This window comes from Phoca vitulina, unplaced genomic scaffold (assembly GCF_004348235.1).
Source record: "Phoca vitulina isolate PV1807 unplaced genomic scaffold, GSC_HSeal_1.0 scaffold18, whole genome shotgun sequence".
In the NCBI taxonomy this organism is placed as follows: Eukaryota; Metazoa; Chordata; class Mammalia; order Carnivora; family Phocidae; genus Phoca; species Phoca vitulina.
This window is the reverse complement of record NW_022589721.1, coordinates 9,602,242-9,620,553: the sequence shown is the minus strand read 5'-3', so window position 1 is coordinate 9,620,553 and position 18,312 is coordinate 9,602,242. Positions and strand designations below refer to the sequence as shown.

The window sequence follows — 18,312 nt, the reverse complement described above, 5'->3', positions numbered from 1 at the left end:
TTTCTACTCTGTAAGACAGTACACTAAGAAAGATAGTACACTAAGAAAGTAAAGCTCATGTAAAACTGGCTGTGTGTTCAACAAATTAAGAATCAGATCAAATCAGTTCTTGGAAGTGCAGAATGGTCATTTAATTTAGGAAAATCAACTAAGCAACAACATTCAGAAATCTTTACTTTTAGCATATTTGAAAAAGATCTAATGACCCCTATAAATTTTCTCAAGAAGTCAGATGAATGGAAACTATTACAGAAACTGGAAAATTAAAATTGTTACAGTATCAAAGATATGAGATCCTGAAGGGAATTTGAATCAAATTATTGTTTGTGAAAATATTCTTTCTTAATGATATGATATGAGAAGTAGGAGACAAGAGAGTATATTATATTAAAATTGTATTGTATTTAAAAATCTGATGCATATAAGTAAGAGATTACTCTTGCTCCCTGTTTATTTCAAGGCTTTTTTCTACCTATGCTAGAATTGTTACATCATTATCATAACAAAACCTAAATTAACAAAATGAATGTTCAATTCATATTTTTAAATCCTGAGAACTGTTGTGTACAATGCAATTTTTTATGAAGTACTTCCAAAGACAAATGAAAATCCAAGCAAATTGTGTTTACAGATATTACTATGTATATCACGTAGTATGTTGTCCATACTATGCGATATACTAAAAGTAATAGTATTGACAATTATTGCTCAAATATAATTGGTGTGATCTGCTCAGAAGGGCACATTTTTTCAATATGCTTTTCTCTGCCCCTTTCTCTGTTTTGTAACAGAGTTGCTGACATTTTTCAAGTCATGGCTCACTGTTTACATAATGATCTTTCTTTGCTCTGCATCATTTTGCATTTCTCCTCATCTAAAATGTTAATGGGTGTCATAGGAAAAAAACCTAGATTTCCTTTCTGGATATTTAAATTCTATGTAACGTGAAATTATTGGTGCAAAGATATTAGACATTGTAGGACATACCTGCATTTAAAATTGTGTGGGGTGGTTAGGTGTCTAGAATGAGTCAAATCATTGATCTTATTGTCATTGGTATGAGCTCCTACATGTCAAAAGAGACATCTTAAAAAGCAAATATTTGAAATCACTCTTCTTTTCTTAATGACTCTAGTTGTTCATTATAGAATGTGTGTCATTATGAAGATGGAAAGCTGTAGAATGGGGAAGAGAATATAAAAGCAATTATTTTTTTTTAAAGCATAGATATACATCTATAAATACTTTTCAGTCTCAGAACTGAAACTAAAATGTTTCCGTCTCAGATCTGGAACTGAAATATATAGCCTACTTCCAAGTTGTGATATCGGTGGATATCACCAGGTCAGCGAAGGGTCCTCTGATTTTCTGAATCAACAGCGGTGTTCTGAGCCCCTTTTGGGGAGGGTCCTGGAATTAGTAACACATCTGTCCTTAATTGTATTTGTTCCAAGGGTGTACTTCTGATTTTGACAATGGCAATCTTTCTCCATACCTGCATTATCTTAATAGCTAACCCCAGATTTCCTAGCTTTTATGGAAACTTATTCCCACTCTCCAAATACGTTTTTGTTTCCAGCCATAGCACCCGTGCCAGGCTGCTTTCTCTTACAGGTTAACAATTGTCATTGGTGTGCCCCCCAAACCGAAGCATCAACTGAGCCTTTGAACTTTAAGACTCATCTTTGATCTTTTCCCACTGATGCTTACTTACCCTGACTCCTTCAGTCAGAGCTAGCTTACTTTTTAACATTTCATTTGCAGAAGTTTCTGTTCTCAACTAATATAAGTTATCACACTGTACTGTCGTTACACTTTTTTGCAAACATATTGTGCATACTTCTTCAGGGGGCCATTTCCTCTCTTCATGTCTTTAGTCAGTTTTAGTTCAATTGCATCTCTTTACATATTCTTAGTAAATTAACATGTGGTCTGAATACTGATTTTATAAAATGCCTTTGTGTTATAGAAGAAGATTCTACAAGGGCACATATTTTAAATATTCATAAACTTCTTAGAGGCAGTAATTAATTTCTTAACATAAAAGAATTTGCTAAGGTGCCCAAACATGGGGGAAAATGTAAAAGACCATGTCTTTGTATATGAATTCTTGTATCTGGTTATTTCTAAATCTAATTCTACCCTGCCATTCTGTGTTGTGTCCCTCCTTACAATTATCCAAACTTAGCCTCTGAAACATCTAAGAGAACCCTTTGTGATGTAGAGGAGTTCCCAGGATTCCCATTAAGAGAATTAGAAACAGAAGAGAGAACAGTTGGCTCTAGGGCAGATCAAGTAAGAATTCATAAATGGGATGGTATTAAAGGTTGGGTTGGTGGGTCGCAAAAAGAAATGGTGGGGAGTATACCAGGTAAAGAGAATAGGATAAAGAAAGGCACAGAGACTACTAGAAAGATCCTGTCAAGCACATTCAAGGCAAATACAGCAAATAATCCAATTCGGATTAATCCCATTTACCTAGCTCCTCACAATTCTAGCGTTAACACAAACAGGCCTTTTATGAGCAACCTTATCTAATGACAGGTATCTTATCCAATGATAGTCACTCTCTGTCTTTCTGTTGTCCATTTTGTTGCCTTGTGTGGTTGCCTGGTTATTTTCAGTTTTAGGTAGAGAGAAACACATTTAGCTGAGAAAAAAATGAGGAAATATTTTAGAACAGAACTTTTTAAGGTACCTTTTATTTCAATTGTCTTATTGGCCCATTCATTATATAATCATTAAGAGTAGCAAATGGACCAGTGGAAACAGTAGTTGAGATGTTGCTTTTGGTTTCAAGTAATGGAAAACCTAACCATAACTTAAATAACCAGGATTTATTTTTCTCATATAAGACAAAAGATGAGAAACGGGTAGGTAGGTTCTTGATTCAACTGTCCAACCTAGGCAACAAGTGTCCTGCCCCTAGCTCTCTTCTGTGGCATCCCTAGAGTGTTCATTTTTTGTCCTAATGCTTGTGATATGGTCACAAGATGCTACTTTAACTCCAGGCATATTCAAGGCAGGGAGAAAGAGGGAACAGGTAGTGCCAACCGCAAATGCTCCTTTATCAGCAATGAAATTCTTCTGTCAGACATTCTCTTATCTCTGTGTTCAAAACTGAGCCATGTGGTTATACCTGGATTTCCCAGCAAGACAAGCTGGGAAATGAATTATTTGGCAGACTAAATAATTGACTTAGTATTAGACCACCATGTTAGACTGCCTGATACGATTCTTTTACTGCTGAGAACAAAATCAGATTGTTTGTGAGGAAGAAGAGAAGAGATATTGAGAATACAACTTACGGTGTCTACTACAATGTACAACTCTAACAGTTATTCCAAAAAAAAAATAATAAATCCATAGACGTTGCATCAAATATATGCCTCTGCGATTAATGGTATTATGGTATTATGGAAGCCCAGGCTCTTGGGTGTTTAGAAAGGAAAAGCATTTGGTTTACCCATTATTAATAATTTTAGCTCTACTACACTAAGAAGACAGTGAGCTTCTTTCACTCTTCTTCATCAATAAATAAATTATATACATACTTGTGAAAATGCTACACCACACTTGAAGGGACAAACTCTCCCATTCCTTTATTTTTCTAAAGCAAATTAAATCTCTTCAGTCATTATCCATTAAGATAAACATAACAAAAACATAACATTAAGAGTTGTCAAGAATAGGGCGCCTGGGTGGCTCAGTTGGTTAAGCGACTGCCTTCGGCTCAGGTCATGATCCTGGAGTCCCAGGATCGAGTCCCACATCAGGCTCTGACCCTCCTCCCTCTCATGCTCTCTGTCTCTCATTCTCTCTCTCTCAAATAAATAAATAAAATCTTTAAAAAAAAAAAAAAAAAAGAGTTGTCAAGAATAATCTTATTTAGCCTTTGTGGGGCTATCCTTCTCCCAGATAAGTTTCTCAGTCAGCTCTATCAAGTTTGACTAGAACAACTGAAACCTAGATAGCTACACTGGTTGAGTATAAAATGGCATGATAAACTTGGTGAGACCTTGACTACCATTAGGGAATCAATCCCACTACTCAACCTCTCAGAATTGACTCCCTCTTAGATTCAGGCCCTTCTTCCATTCTTCTCAAATTAATGGCTATCATATGCTCTTGCCCTGGAGAAATCTGAAACTCATCCCAAATAAAGATAAAGATGAAACATATTTTTTAATACAAATTAGTCAACAATTTCCCTGTGACCCCTAAAGGCATAGCTGCATTTCCTAGAGGGAATGGGGGAGTAAAGAGAGAGAAAACTACCATCTCCTTCTAAAGTTGGAAGAACAGATCAGAAATTAAGATATCATTATAGTATCCTTCTTAAAGTATCACTCTGTTCTGGATCACTCTGTAATAGAACTCAGCAAAACCTGATAGGATAACCTCACCAGACTTCTTCAGCCCCTCAATGCACATTTCAAGAAGGCAGTTGTAAATCCAGTGTCTTTCACTGAATCTCTCTCACTGAAGACTAAGTTGTAGAAATGTCATTTCTATTTGGTCATATGTCTTATCTTCCCTTTTATTCCTGTACTGGAATTATATTTATTATGGAATCATAGTTTGTCTTTCCCCTCTGGAATGTTTTATGCCCTGGAGATAAAGAGAACAGTGAATATACAAAGTTCCTGCTCATATGGAGCTAATTTTTAGTGGGACAAGACAGAAAAGAAAGATAAGAACAAAGGATAAGAGACTGCTAACTGAGCAATAGGAAAGATAATATAGGAGATGGGGCTACTGTAGCTAGTTGGTTCAGGGACTCCATCTCAGAAGAGGTATTACTTGAGTTGATTTTGGAATTGTAAGAAAGGACAACCACAGACAGATCTGTGGGCAGAGGGTGCCAGGCAGATAGATCATTAAGTGCAAAGGCTCAAGAGAGACCTGAGCTTAAGTTGTGTGGGTAGAACTGAATGAGCAAGGAGAATGGGACAAAATGAAAACGTGGAAGCTAGTCAGGGGTGAGGTGGACTATAGTGAGGGGTTGAGTTTTACCTAATAGGTACAAAGAGACCTTTCAACACTAGCATATCTTTAAATATTAGAGTTAAAAATAACAGCTAGCATTTATCTACTCTCTACTATGTATAAGGTATAACCCTATGAGGAAGGTACTATTATCCCCAGTTAGAAGAAGAGGAAAACAAAGCACAGAAGGGTTATGCTACTTGCCCAAGGTCACAAAGCTATCAAGTACAGATACGGAAATTGAGCTGAAGGGCTCTGCCTCTTAATCACCATACTATATTATCTCCAACCCAAGTTTGGGATGTTTTATATTTGAAATTCCATGGATTAATTATTTTTTTTTATTGTTGATGTAAATGTAAAAACAAATAATATTTTTAAAAGTAAATGCAATTCTTTCCAAAGACACTTTCATCATTTTACTCCTGAGAATCAGAATGCTTTCTTATTGGCTAAACTTACAATCAGGGAATAACTTAGACCTACTGTCTTTTATGTTGTTTGTGTAGTCTTTAAACTTAATGTCTTGAAGTAATGCTTCATTGCAGATTCTTTTAGCTCTATTCATTTGTAGTTCTCCCACTTTCATTCAGTAGAAAGTGATTGGGTATTTTAAGCAACCATCCATTACAGAGCTAAATCGCACCTTTTTGATGGATTATAGCATTGTCTTCTCAAAAGTTGATCTGGTAAATGGCCATGATGCCCAGACATTAGACACTATCTCTGGGCCTCTTGTTATCACCTCTGCACATTTAATTTGCTAAAAAGCCTATTGGAGAAATGTTCATTATCCCAAGGGAAAAAGTTCGACTATATTTGGACCCTTTTAGCCTCCCAGTCTTGTTGCTTGAAATGACTCAGTAATCCACATGGAACATGCACATTTCAAATTTTATATTCAAATTAATGATGGGCATTAGCTAATTTGTGATGCCTTTTCTTGTGTACTAACCTTATAAATATATAATAAATTATCCTATATAAACTCTCTAATTACTAGTATGTTATTGGCAGTGTTAATCATGAAAAATAATCAGATGACTTATTGACTCTAACTTTATTCTTTGGATATAGTTTATTTAATGCAAATGCAAGTAGAGAATAAATAAATTACAAGGGAGCAACAAAGTTACTCCATGTTGTTCTGTGTCCCATAAACACTTAACAGATGCATGTGGCATTTCTTCTACTCATTAAAACTTGGAATTAACCAGGTAATAAAGGAAGTACTGACTAATGCTGCATTATGTAATATAAGGTATTAAAGAAATATTTCTTGATTATCTGTCACTTACATAGATAATATTAGATAGTTCTTCATAATAAAATAACAAAATAGTCACTGTCATTTTTATAACTTTGACATCCCAAAAGCTTTGTAAGGTTTGAACTTAAATATATAAAGACCTAGTAATATACTCCTTACATAAAAATTAATTTATTGGGGTTTGAAGACTTACATGGGAGTATAAAAACATTAAAATATTTAGGAAAAAGGGGCACCTGGGTGGCTCAGTAGGTTAAGCATCTGACCTTCGGCTCAGGTCAGGATCCCTGGTCCTGGGATAAGCCCCTCTTCAGGGCTGCTTCTCCCTCTCCCTCTCCCCGCCCCGACTTGTGCTCTCTCTCACTATCTCTTTCTCTCAAATAAATCTTTACAAAAATAAATAAAATAAAATATTTAGGGAAAAAAGTGTGTCCTAGAACAGCGGTGTCTTTAAGGTGGAGTAAGATTTCTAAAACAAGATATACAAGCAAAAACCTGCCAATAATCAGTAACATCTCTGCCCTTCTAAGCACTTCCCTGAAGTGTGTAGAGACTAAAAACCTGGCAACTGTATTTCTCATACTCTGGCCAGCGAAGATCTCTACTTAGATTCTGCCGGTTAAATGCAGTCCTGTGAGAGCCGAGAGGTGGAACGGATGGAGAAGCCATTATTATTGTCTATCGGTGTAGCAGGTGGGAGTGTGAGGCTGACAGGTGGTTTTATGTGGCAGCAGCTTCCCTGAACTCCAAGATGTCCTGAAAGCCAGCAGTGGTCTTCTGACCTTCACTCTGTCTGCATTTCTTGTATTTTCCCTCAATACAAGAGGAATAAAGATGTACCTACTTCTTGTACGGAATCTTAGCAATTCAAAATGTCTAAGTGCCTTCTATTTTCCTGACCAAACCCCAGTCAACATTTATTTTTTTAAATGCCCTATAGCAAAACACACCATGAACAAAGTAGAAAGATGAGACATTTTTAGGAAATATTTACAATATATGTAACAGAAAAATACAAACTCTATAGAAAGGAATCCTATAAATTAATAGGAAAATGAAAAGAAAATTTCACACGAAAGTAGCCTCAGGTAGGCAGTAAGCAAACAAAAAATGCTTAATAGAAATTGAAAAAAAAACCTAAAATAATATGTTATTACATATTCATGAAGTTAGTAAAAATTAAAATGCTCTACAATACTAAATGCTGATGGCAATTTGAAGAACATGAAACTCTTTTAACTTTGGGGAATGCAAGTTGGTAAAGTCACCTAGGAGAGTAATTTGGCAATATCTAGTAAAATTCCATTCCTAGATGTATCTAGAATACACCAACTCCACAGTTTGGCCAAATACAAAATGGCTGATAGTTAAAAATTAATGTTCAGACAAAGCTGAATCTCACCATCCCAGAATGATGTACAAATGTATGATGTGCAAGACACAAGCTAGCCTATTTAAAAATATCACTCACTTTTTCATGCCCAACAGATTAAAATATAGGAAAGTCTGTGAGTAATGTTTTCTACTCAGAACTTTATACATAGGATTTAGACCATCAGAAATTAAAAAAAAATTATTTACCATATCTCTTATTCCTCCAGTTGGAAATGTGTATCAATCATTTCCACAAACTTTTGCTTGTTGAAATGTTTTACTTCTATATACTGAAAACTGTAAGGATTGTCTTCTTAAACCATTCTTATAAAGTTTGTGGTTTCAAAGTTTGATATGTTTCACAGAGTTTGACTAGTGAGGAATAAGTTGTGCCTTTTTTTATTAGTTTAGTGAGAAAAAAGGAATGTGTAGTCATTTAATACTTTCTTCTCTTTATTCCTATTATATTCTTTATTATGTCTGAATCAAAGAGGATTATCACAGCTGTTGTGCATGACTGTGGACAATTTCCTGCTTGTGAATTTTATTCATATTTTTTCCACGCTTGCAAATTTTAGAGTGGCAAAATTGACATTCTACTTTGTATACATCCTCATTTAAATATAAAGAATTCTAAAATGAGGCGATTTCTTGCAAGATTCATGGCCTAAATAGAATTTAGTAATCAAACATTAAATACAATTCTTATAGATTATTCTACTAAATATTATGAACCAAATCCATCAAAGAATTCAATAGAGATTAAAATGATAGGATAATCTAATCTTTGTTTCCTTGCATTATTATTTAAAATTTGATGCTTTTAGTTTCAGAAAGGATGTGATTCTTTACTGTATTTAGCCAACATGCTTTCTCAGTTCCCTTATTAACAACCTGTTTCCTTTCTATTTAACAACTTGAAAGTTCTTAGTTTTGGTCTATACATCTAACATATCTAAATTCACCATTAAATACTCTAAAATGTAACGTTTACAATATTAAGTACATATTTACATTTTAACTGAATTTCAAAAAAATAAAGCATATAAAGGTCTTCTTGGTTTAAGTTCCATCAGAAATGCTGACTTACATTCAAAGCCTGAGTTTTCAAATATTTATATTGTAAGCCTTATTGTATTACTGTTCTGCTGACCATGTGACATTACCCCATGTGAATACATAGCTATTGCTCATAAACAAATTGCACAGAATTATGTTGAGGTAGGAATTCAACTAACTTTCAGTAGGCCAAGGCAGAAGTTAAAAAGCAGATTAGCAGATTTTGATGGAATCTTAGGACAAAATGAACTCTGGATCCCTACATGGGTTAGTAATGTGCAAAAGGAGACAAAAAAATATAGCCTTTTTGTAGCAGGGAATAATTGAAAACAATGTAAATGCTCATCAGTTGGAAAATAAATAAATCAATTTTGGAGTATGTTACTAATGGAATACCACAGAGTAGTTAAAATGAATAAAATGTGTATGTGTGATGTCTGTGTGTGTGTGTGTGTGTGTGTGTGTGTGTGTATAAAGGTTAAAATATAATGCTGGGCAATAAATAAAGCCTCAGAAGAAATTTAAAAATAATTTTATAATTTATAAAATGTATAAATACTTACAGGATGCCTGGGTGGCTGTTTTAAGTGTCTGACTTTGGCTCAGGTTATGATCTCAGGGTCCTGGGATGGAGCCCCAGGTCCAGGCTCCCTGCTCAGCGGGGAGTCTGATTGTCACTATCCCTCTATCCCTCTGCCTACTCATGCTCACATGCGCTCTCTCTCTTTCTCTCTCTCTATTAAATAAAATTTTTAAAAATGTGTAAGTGCAAAACATACGACGTTGTTCATAGATATATAGATATGTGATAAAAATATAAAATAGGTGTGAGAATAATATACTAATTCAGAATATTTGCTAGCTCTTGGTAGGGAAAAATCAGAAAAGGACTGAGAGGAGAAGAAAAAGGAGCTTTAACTTGTCTTATAATATTTATTTCTTAAAAATAATATGTGAATATGAATCAATTAATATGAATATTAATCTGAAAACTAATCTGAAATAATATTAATATTAATCTGAAGCCACAATGATACTAGAATCTGATACAGCCAAATGGTGAAGTTGTTTTGTTATTCTTGGTATTCTTTTGTGGGTTTCAAATAATGACTTAAAAATAAATTAGAAATCCTTATACTAATGGTGGCAGGAAAGGAATTAAATCTCAGTTTAAAAGTCATTCATTAGGTCAAAAGGATTTAGGTAATGGGGATTTTCAGTTCATTTTGTGCTCTAGAAATTTTCATTTCATCAGAGTATCAAATTTCAGGAGGAATGGTGAATATTTACGTATATGGGATTTTTCATACACATCTTTATTTAATTGTCAGTTTCAAGTATTTGAGCTTTTCAGTGAAAAGACTGGCAGCTGAATGTTTCCATAAAGATAAGACAGATCTGAATATTTATGAATAAGCAACAATAATTCTACCAAATTGGACTAAATTATGTTGTGCTTTGTAGCTTATATACTATTGTCCATGTGCATTTTTATCTACAATGCAAAGTATTATAAATTATCTTAATTTACAAAGAATATCTCCATTTTACCTCATCACCAGCAATTGCCAACCACATTTACAGAACATTCAGATTAAGGAAGGATGAATTTGGTAATAAACCTTGAAAAAGGATTTCCATTTTTATTTTGATAAATGGTATATGATAAAACTCAGAAGTGGCAGCGTTTTGAATGATAAACTGAATATTATGTCTGGTAGAAGGCATACAAACTTGTAATTTTTAAGTAAGGACACTTTAAATGTAGTATTAAGTATGCAGATCCATGCAAAGTAATGTGTCCTGAAAATTTAAAGTTACTACTTCTGCCATTTCTGCTTCTGCATTTGAAAGATTGATTTGCTTGACCATGTATCCTTTATATCTCATATTTGTCACAATTTGAGTTAACGACTTCTAACTTCTTGTTTGGTTCTCTTTCTGAAGCTGTTTACATTTACCTTATTTTAACATATTTTCACCCCAATGAAACTGCCACAAATTGATCTGTACAGGAAATTCCTGAAGATTTTTTTTAACTGTTTCATAAACTTCGGTTTCTCATCAGCATTATTTTAGTTTCTTTTTCAGTTGTCTCCTCAAGATAATTGCCTCTAAAAATCCACATTCATTCACAAAAATCTTTAAACACCTTCTATGTGCCAAGATTTGTGCTGGGAAGGCATTGTGGCAAAAGGGGGCGGGGGGATGAAATAATTCCACTCTCTAGAAAAACAAAGAAAAGAAGCAAATGGTTGTAAAATAATTAAAATGTGCAAAGTAATTCTATGAGTTAGCAGGAAAACAAAATGGCTAAGGCCTGAAAGAAGAAAGTAGGAAGGGTTTCTTATGTTCTCTGAGAGGTGATGTATCCCTCAATATACTGAAATTATCATATATATTCAGTACTTGGAGATATGCAAGTTTTAGTGATTTAATATCTGTTTTGACATTCTAGGAAGTCAGTGATGCAAATTCGTGATTTGACATACTTGAGCTAATACATGCTTTTTTGTTTTCTAGTTCAAATCTAGATTAATTTGGTCACAGATTTATGCCTATAAAAGAGATGCAAATCTTTTTGTTTATAATATGATTTGCACACATAAAAGTTCTCTTTTTCTCCAACATTATTTGACTTGAAATCACAGATTTTCCAAACTCGTGAAGCTCTCTAGAATATTCTTTATAGTCCTCTAGTCTCAGAAGCTGTAACTGGTGCAAATTGCACCAAATTATCTTTGGCACATTCATTCTATTATTTATCTTACATTTATACACTTTGTAAGACACTAAAGACAAGAACTCCAGGGGCACCTGGGTGGCTCAGTAGGTTAAGTGTCTGCCTTCAGCTCAAGTCATGATCCCAGGGTCCTGGGAGTGAGCCCCATGTGGCTCCCTGCTCAGCCGGGAGTCTGCTTCTCTCTCTCCCTCTGACCCTCTTCTCGCTTACATGTTCTCTCTCTCTCAAATAAATAAATAAAATCTTAAAAAAAAAAAAAAAAAAAGATGAGAACTCCATAGCTAAGGAGCCTAGTTTTGATTACTACAATCATGCTTAAATCATGAAGTATCCTTTTCTAGTTCTTTCAGAATCTTAATAGTGAATTGTGCCATGATTGTTAGGTTTTTAATATTTGTTCTTGTTGACTTTATTCTTCATATGCACACAAGGCCTTCTGGATCTAGACAGATGAACACTTATAATTTAAATAATATAATAATAATAACAGGGTGGCCCCCACTCTTTTGACCCAGTCCTTACCCCCGTAGTAACATGATGGAAATCAGATGGCAAAATCGACACGAGTGGCCAGGGACAAGGGATGAAGAAAAATGGACTTGCTCTGTTTAAGGCAGCTGACTTCCCCTCCTCTCCCAAAAGGAGGGAGAAAGACACTTGCTGCTTGGAGATGGGATGGAAAGGATCCTGAGCTCTCATTTTAACCTCTGGAATGTAAATACATATCTCTAAGAGTCAGGTTAGCCTACTATGTCTCCTGTTATTATAACCTAGAGATGTCTGTAAGGCCCTGGGCTTCATTCTCCCTCAAAGTATAAAGATTAGCCCTCAAAGTAGAAACCTCCTCTAGAGTCAGGTAAAGCTCTCCGGCATTTTCTCACTTCTGGTATAGTTAGTTGTAAATTAACTTCTTCAGGGTTACTCTTACCTCAGGAAACCAAGTTTCCAGCAAAATTCATTCAGAAAGCCCAAACTGCTGAACACAAAAATAGTTTCTTTGCACCAGAGAATGATAACATGTAGCTTTGATACATTTTTGTTTTTGTTTTCCTGTGAGAATTTTTGAGAGCTATGTATTTTGGAGAAGGTAGAATATAGAAATTCATAGTTCTTTAAACTGAATACTATTATTATATTACCTCTTGAAAAATTGTATTTTTAATATGAGACTATGATTTTCTTCCAATGTTATCAAAGTAAAGCGATCTACAGTTATATTTGCAAGGGACATACCTGTAAATTGGACAGTTATGATTTCACATGTTTTGTCTGAATTTTAAAATTTTGATGATATAATCCTAGTAGACACATTGGTCAGAATTTATTGTGAGCCATAATTCACTTGAGGTAAGCAAGAAACTTAGTGCTATAACAAGCCATGATACAGTTATCTAGACCATGGGGTATCGTTGCTAAAGTTTAAAATTACAATCACACAATAAAATTACAGCAAATTCTAATTTTCAAGAAAAAAAAACCTCTTTATGGCTACTGAATACTATCAGAATTAAATATTGTTAGAGTAATACAATTAGGAAAAAGTAGTAATTATGTTAAAAACAATAGAAGACTGTACAATTTTAAATCTTCCTGTTAAATGTTGCTTTTAATAATTTTGTATTCTTATCACAGGTTTTGAACTTTCACATTGTGAGGATCCTGGCATTCCACAATTTGGATACAAGATCAGTGACCAAGGCCACTTTGCCGGTAGCACTATTATATATGGATGCAATCCAGGCTACACTCTCCACGGCAGTAGCCTTCTCAAGTGCATGACAGGAGAGAGAAGGGCGTGGGACTATCCTCTGCCTTCCTGTATTGGTAGGATCCTCTTTTATATCTTCATAATTATTTCCGTAGAAGTGTTATCCATATGTGCTATACCTTTTCAAGTGATCTTATCTGTCCACCCACAACTCATACCTTAAATCATGAAGTGCACGAACTCATAGCTCACATTTGTCAGAGGAAATGAATGGAAAGTGAAAGGGTCTTTTTCATAAGCTCATTGGTAAGTACATTTTTTGTACAACATGGATGAAGTCGTATGGAGTCATTTCAATTCTCGTCTCTTGATACAAGATTTAACTCACTACAAAAATATGTTAAGACTCTTATCATACACATTTACTGAATCACATCGATTAGATTTGTTTTAATAAACAAAATTATCACCTGTCCTGGTGTCAAGGTAGATTAAAAAACAATGAACTATTCTTAATAACTTCAAAGGCTTTCTTTTTATATATACTTTTTCAAAAATCTAAGGAAGTAATAAGCTTTTCTGATGTGTGTGTAGCATAACATAATTAGCCAATTTCAATAAGAAGAAGCAAGTGATACCAGACATAGTGCCTACAAGAAGCTAGAGAATGGATCATGATCTCATTGTACAGCTGGAGTACTGCCAAATTATAGATCAGTTAATGAATGGGTATGTGTGGGTAGGAGGGTGGATAGAAAAGTGTTCATAAAGATGCCAGTTTTGGAGTTTGTTTGTTTAGGGTTTTTTTTTTTTTTTTTTGGTTTTTGGTTTTTGTTTTCTTTCTGCTCCAAAGATCAAATAGATGTCTGGCTTGAATGCTAGGCCAACAAAAGGAAACATTTTAACAAAAAACATTGACTCCTTAATAGGGAACAAACATGCAGCTACTCTTTAGCCATTCTTATTTCTTGATCATATTTGTGGAGGCACAAATCTATTCTGCATCAGGCCCATATAAATAAAATCGACCTAAACTTTAAAAAAAAAAAAAGGTAACCGCTTTATTAAGGTATAACTAATATCTAAATACTGTGCATATTTAATGTATATAAACTGATGAGTTTGGAAACTTAAACCTTTCAAATTTCTTTGTCAGTTGATATGACTAACATATGAATCTCCACAAAACCTACGAGAATGCAAGAAGAAAAAAGTGAAATTCCAGTCATTAAAGGCCTTGCATCTAATTACACAGTGTTTTTGATGTCACAAGACTTCTGTTGGTTTATTGAAACATTGATTCACGTAGGAAGCAAACATGTTTTTATCTAACCAAAATGCAATCATAGGCCTTTCTTTTCAGATGGCATCTGATTTTGGATAGATTACGAAGGTAATATCTAAAATAATAATCAACCTAAATTAACAAAGCTTGGGATTCTGGAATATGACCAACAGTGAGCCCACTGGCATTAGTTATGAGAAAAATAAAGCACTGATTAATGCTCTCTGAGGTTGTATTCTTTGCTGTAAATATGAAATATATTCAGAAAAGCATTAAGGATTGCAATTGCACAATACTATAAACTTGTAAATACCGATTTTCCATGCTGTCCTTAAAACTAAGATCACAAAACAAATATATTAAAACATATATATTTTCTGTATATGTTGAACCAAGCTAAAGACATTCTTCTTTTATTTAAAAGATTTTATGTAAACAAAAGGACATTTGGTTTTTGATCAGAAGATTTTAATTCTGTTCATAACGAATCAATGTGCTTCATATTTACAAATCTCCCAAGTCAAAACTTAGTGACTTGAGGGATGCCTGTGTGTCACGGTCGGTTAAGCGTTCAACTCTTGGTTTTGGCTCAGGTCGTGGTCTCAGGGTCCTGAGATCCAGCCCCAGGTTGGGCTCCATGCTCAACGTGGATTCTGCTTAGAGTTTCTCTCTCCCTCTCCCTCTGCTCCTCCCTGCCAAAAAAATAAATTAATAAAATAAAATAAAATAAAATAAAATAAAATAAAACCTTAGTGACTTGATACTGCTCGGGATTTCATGAGAAGGGTAAACTTTTTTTTTTCTTTTTAATGATGGATGATCAGGAATAACAGCTGAAAACAGTTGGATGGATGGTGTGTCATGCTGATGATTTCCATGATAACAGAAGACGAAATTCTATTTTAGATGCTGTTCTCTACTGGCAACAATTAATAGCTTTACCACCTGGCCTAAGAGCATAATTTTCTGTGCTCACTAAACTTAAATATCTATTATGGCTATATATTTGCCTATCTCAAATAAGAAACTTTTTCTGTTATATGGATTATTTCTAGGTAATTATGGTTCTGAAGCTTACACATGGATCAAACAAATAATTTTTTGAAACACCATAGCCAGAAGGATTTAACCTATATACCTGCTTTAAATACTATTTCATTTTTATGCTGCAAACATAAGTCTTCTGTTAGGATATGAACTCTAGTGCTATGGCGTATCTCACTGGCTCATTTGAAGTCAAAATGCCAGGTAAAATTTGTAGAAAAGAAATATGGAGAAAAAAGAACTATGTTTAAATTCAAGATACAATACAGTATACAAAACATCAGTTTGACCTTTAATTGGTTAAAAGTTAGTCTGGAGGAATGAATATCAAATCTGTTCTCATAGTATATGTATGCCATAAGAGTGATAAATTATAAAGAAATGATGTAAAATGAATTAAAATAGTTACATAGTGGAAGGTTATCCACAAAATTTTTGTTAAAAAACGAGAAAAATCTAAATGAGTGATGGCGACATCTTAAATACTGATATCTTCTTATTTATGTTAAAAATAACAAACTTGTTATTGTAATTTTTTTTAAGATTTTATTTATTTATTTGACAAAGAGAAACACAGCAAGAGAGGGAACACAAGCAGGGGGAGTGGGAGAGGGAGAAGCAGGCTTCCCGCGGAGCAGGGAGCCCCATGCGGGGCTCGATCCCAGGACCCTGGGATCATGACCTGAGCCGAAGGCAGACGCTTAATGACTGAGCCACCCAGGCGCCCCTTGTTATTGTAAATTAAATTAATGTTGCAGTACAAATAAAGTTGCTTGTCCTCTCTAAATGAGTATATTAGTCAGCATTCTCCAGTGAAATAGAATCAGTAGAATATCTAAATCTAGGTCCATCTATCTATCTATCTAAGAGATTTATTTATTTTAAGGAATTGACTCATGCAGTTGTGGGAGCTGACAAGTTCAAAATCCATAGGGAAAGTCAAAAGGCTAGAAACTCAGGCAGACGTCAATGCTGCAGTTTCGAAGAATTTCATTTTTTCTTAGAAAACTCAGTTTTTGCTCTTGCAGCCTTCTAAATGACTAGATGAGAGCTACCCACATTATCAAAGGATAACTTCTTTTACTTAAACTCAGTTGATCATAGACGTTAACCACATCTATAAAATACTTTCACGTCAATATCTACATTAGTGTTTGATTAAATAACTGGCTACTACAGCCTAGCCAAGTTGACACATAAAACTAATTATCACAATGTGGTGAAATACAATATGTAAAAATCTTTGAAATAATTTTACCTATATGAATACAGCCTACTCATTTGAACCATTTCATTCAGTTGCTATTAGGTCTCTTTGGAATGCTAAAAGTTTGTCATTGACGGGCTTTGCTCCAATTATAAAAACAAAACAACAACAAAAACAAAAAACCCAAGAAGCTTAATTCAGCCACTGAATGTGAGTAAGATGGAAATAGTGCAGAGAACAAGAAAAACAAATATAGAAGTACCTTCAGATATTTAAGCACAAAGTAAAATGTTTTGGTTTTGAGATTTGGGGGGTTCTTTTGTTTGTTTGTTTGTTTGTTTTGGTAGGAAATAATCTGGAGAATTTTCAAATGTATTATGTGTTACAGTGTTATGCTTGTTTCAAGGGTTAGAGATGTAGCACGATAGACTAACAGCAGCACTTAGTTTCCCTCATGTCCAGTACCGACAGCTCCTTCTAGATTATCTGTTTACTGAAGTAAAACCTCTACAGATGTCTCAGTGAATTAAATAGCGTCAGAATGGAGAGGAAATCCTCCAAAAGATTAAAAAATATATATATTGTATGACAATACTTAACATTTTTAATTTGATGAGTTTTATAAAATTTAGGGACCCATTACATCAAAACTAAACTAGATTTTACTGAAATGAGAAATCTAATAAAAATGCCACTTTGACTTTTGGGAGGTTAAAAGGGAAAGAGTTTAGAGTGATTTAAAGGGGAATAAAAGGACAATGAAATTTAGAAGGCCTGAGGGACTGCAGTAAAGATTAGTTTTTCTCAGAGGTGGGGTAGCAAGATGATGAATTATTCAGACCGCAACCAAGGTGCAGTGAGCAACTTGCCATCTGTTTCCCCTTTTTAAATTATCATTACTTAACCACACATCTTAAAATCTTTGAATGCCTAAAATCAGAGTTCTTGAGTGTGTCCTTTTTTTATTCCCTAATTAGGTTAATTTTACTATCACTTATGTGATCTAACTTGAGACTTTGTTTTATTGTATAGTATATTTTTGCTTCAATCAAAACATTAATCTGAGAAAGTATATACAGATGTATTGTTTTTAAGAGGAGGGATAATCAATTCTTATTTTCCTCAAGGTGAAAAAATACATATTTTTGAGAAAGTCGTCGATTGTTTTTACAAAGATTGGCATTCAATTATGACTTAATGTTTTCTATTTTTTATAGCTGAATGTGGAGGTCGTTTTAAAGGAGAATCATCAGGAAGAATCTTATCTCCTGGTTATCCCTTTCCATATGACAATAATCTGCATTGCATGTGGATGATTGAGGTAGATCCAGGAAACATTGTCAGGTAAATGGATTTCATTTTCTCAAAATTACTGGGGAATCTGAAATTTCTGAACAGCCTCACTACACAATATCAAACATCGAGGTTTTTCAGTATTTTTAGCCTTGGCAAAGAAAGATGTGGTTTTCATCTGTTTAAAGTATGAAAAGTATTCAGAAGCATGATTTATTGATTTATGGGTCACAATGGTAGCTCATATAATCCCTAGAGGGAAACTTTTCGTAGTTATAATAGACCACAGAGATTAAGAATATTTTTATGCTTCTTTGAGACTTTAATCTTTCAATTCTTG

At 34.1% G+C, this 18,312-nt stretch overlaps 1 protein-coding gene across 7 annotated transcripts in view; it reads left to right on the top strand.

Moving 5' to 3' along the window:
• The window catches only part of CSMD3 (CUB and Sushi multiple domains 3), a 1,192,082-nt gene that overhangs the window by 868,652 nt on the left and 305,118 nt on the right, over nucleotides 1–18,312 (top strand). For all 7 annotated transcript variants that reach the window (XM_032415697.1, XM_032415696.1, XM_032415695.1 and 4 more), the window contains 2 exons: nucleotides 13,068–13,259; nucleotides 17,897–18,023. In XM_032415697.1, the coding sequence (XP_032271588.1) occupies nucleotides 13,068–13,259; nucleotides 17,897–18,023 (319 nt within the window). The remainder of the gene's footprint in view (nucleotides 1–13,067; nucleotides 13,260–17,896; nucleotides 18,024–18,312) is intronic.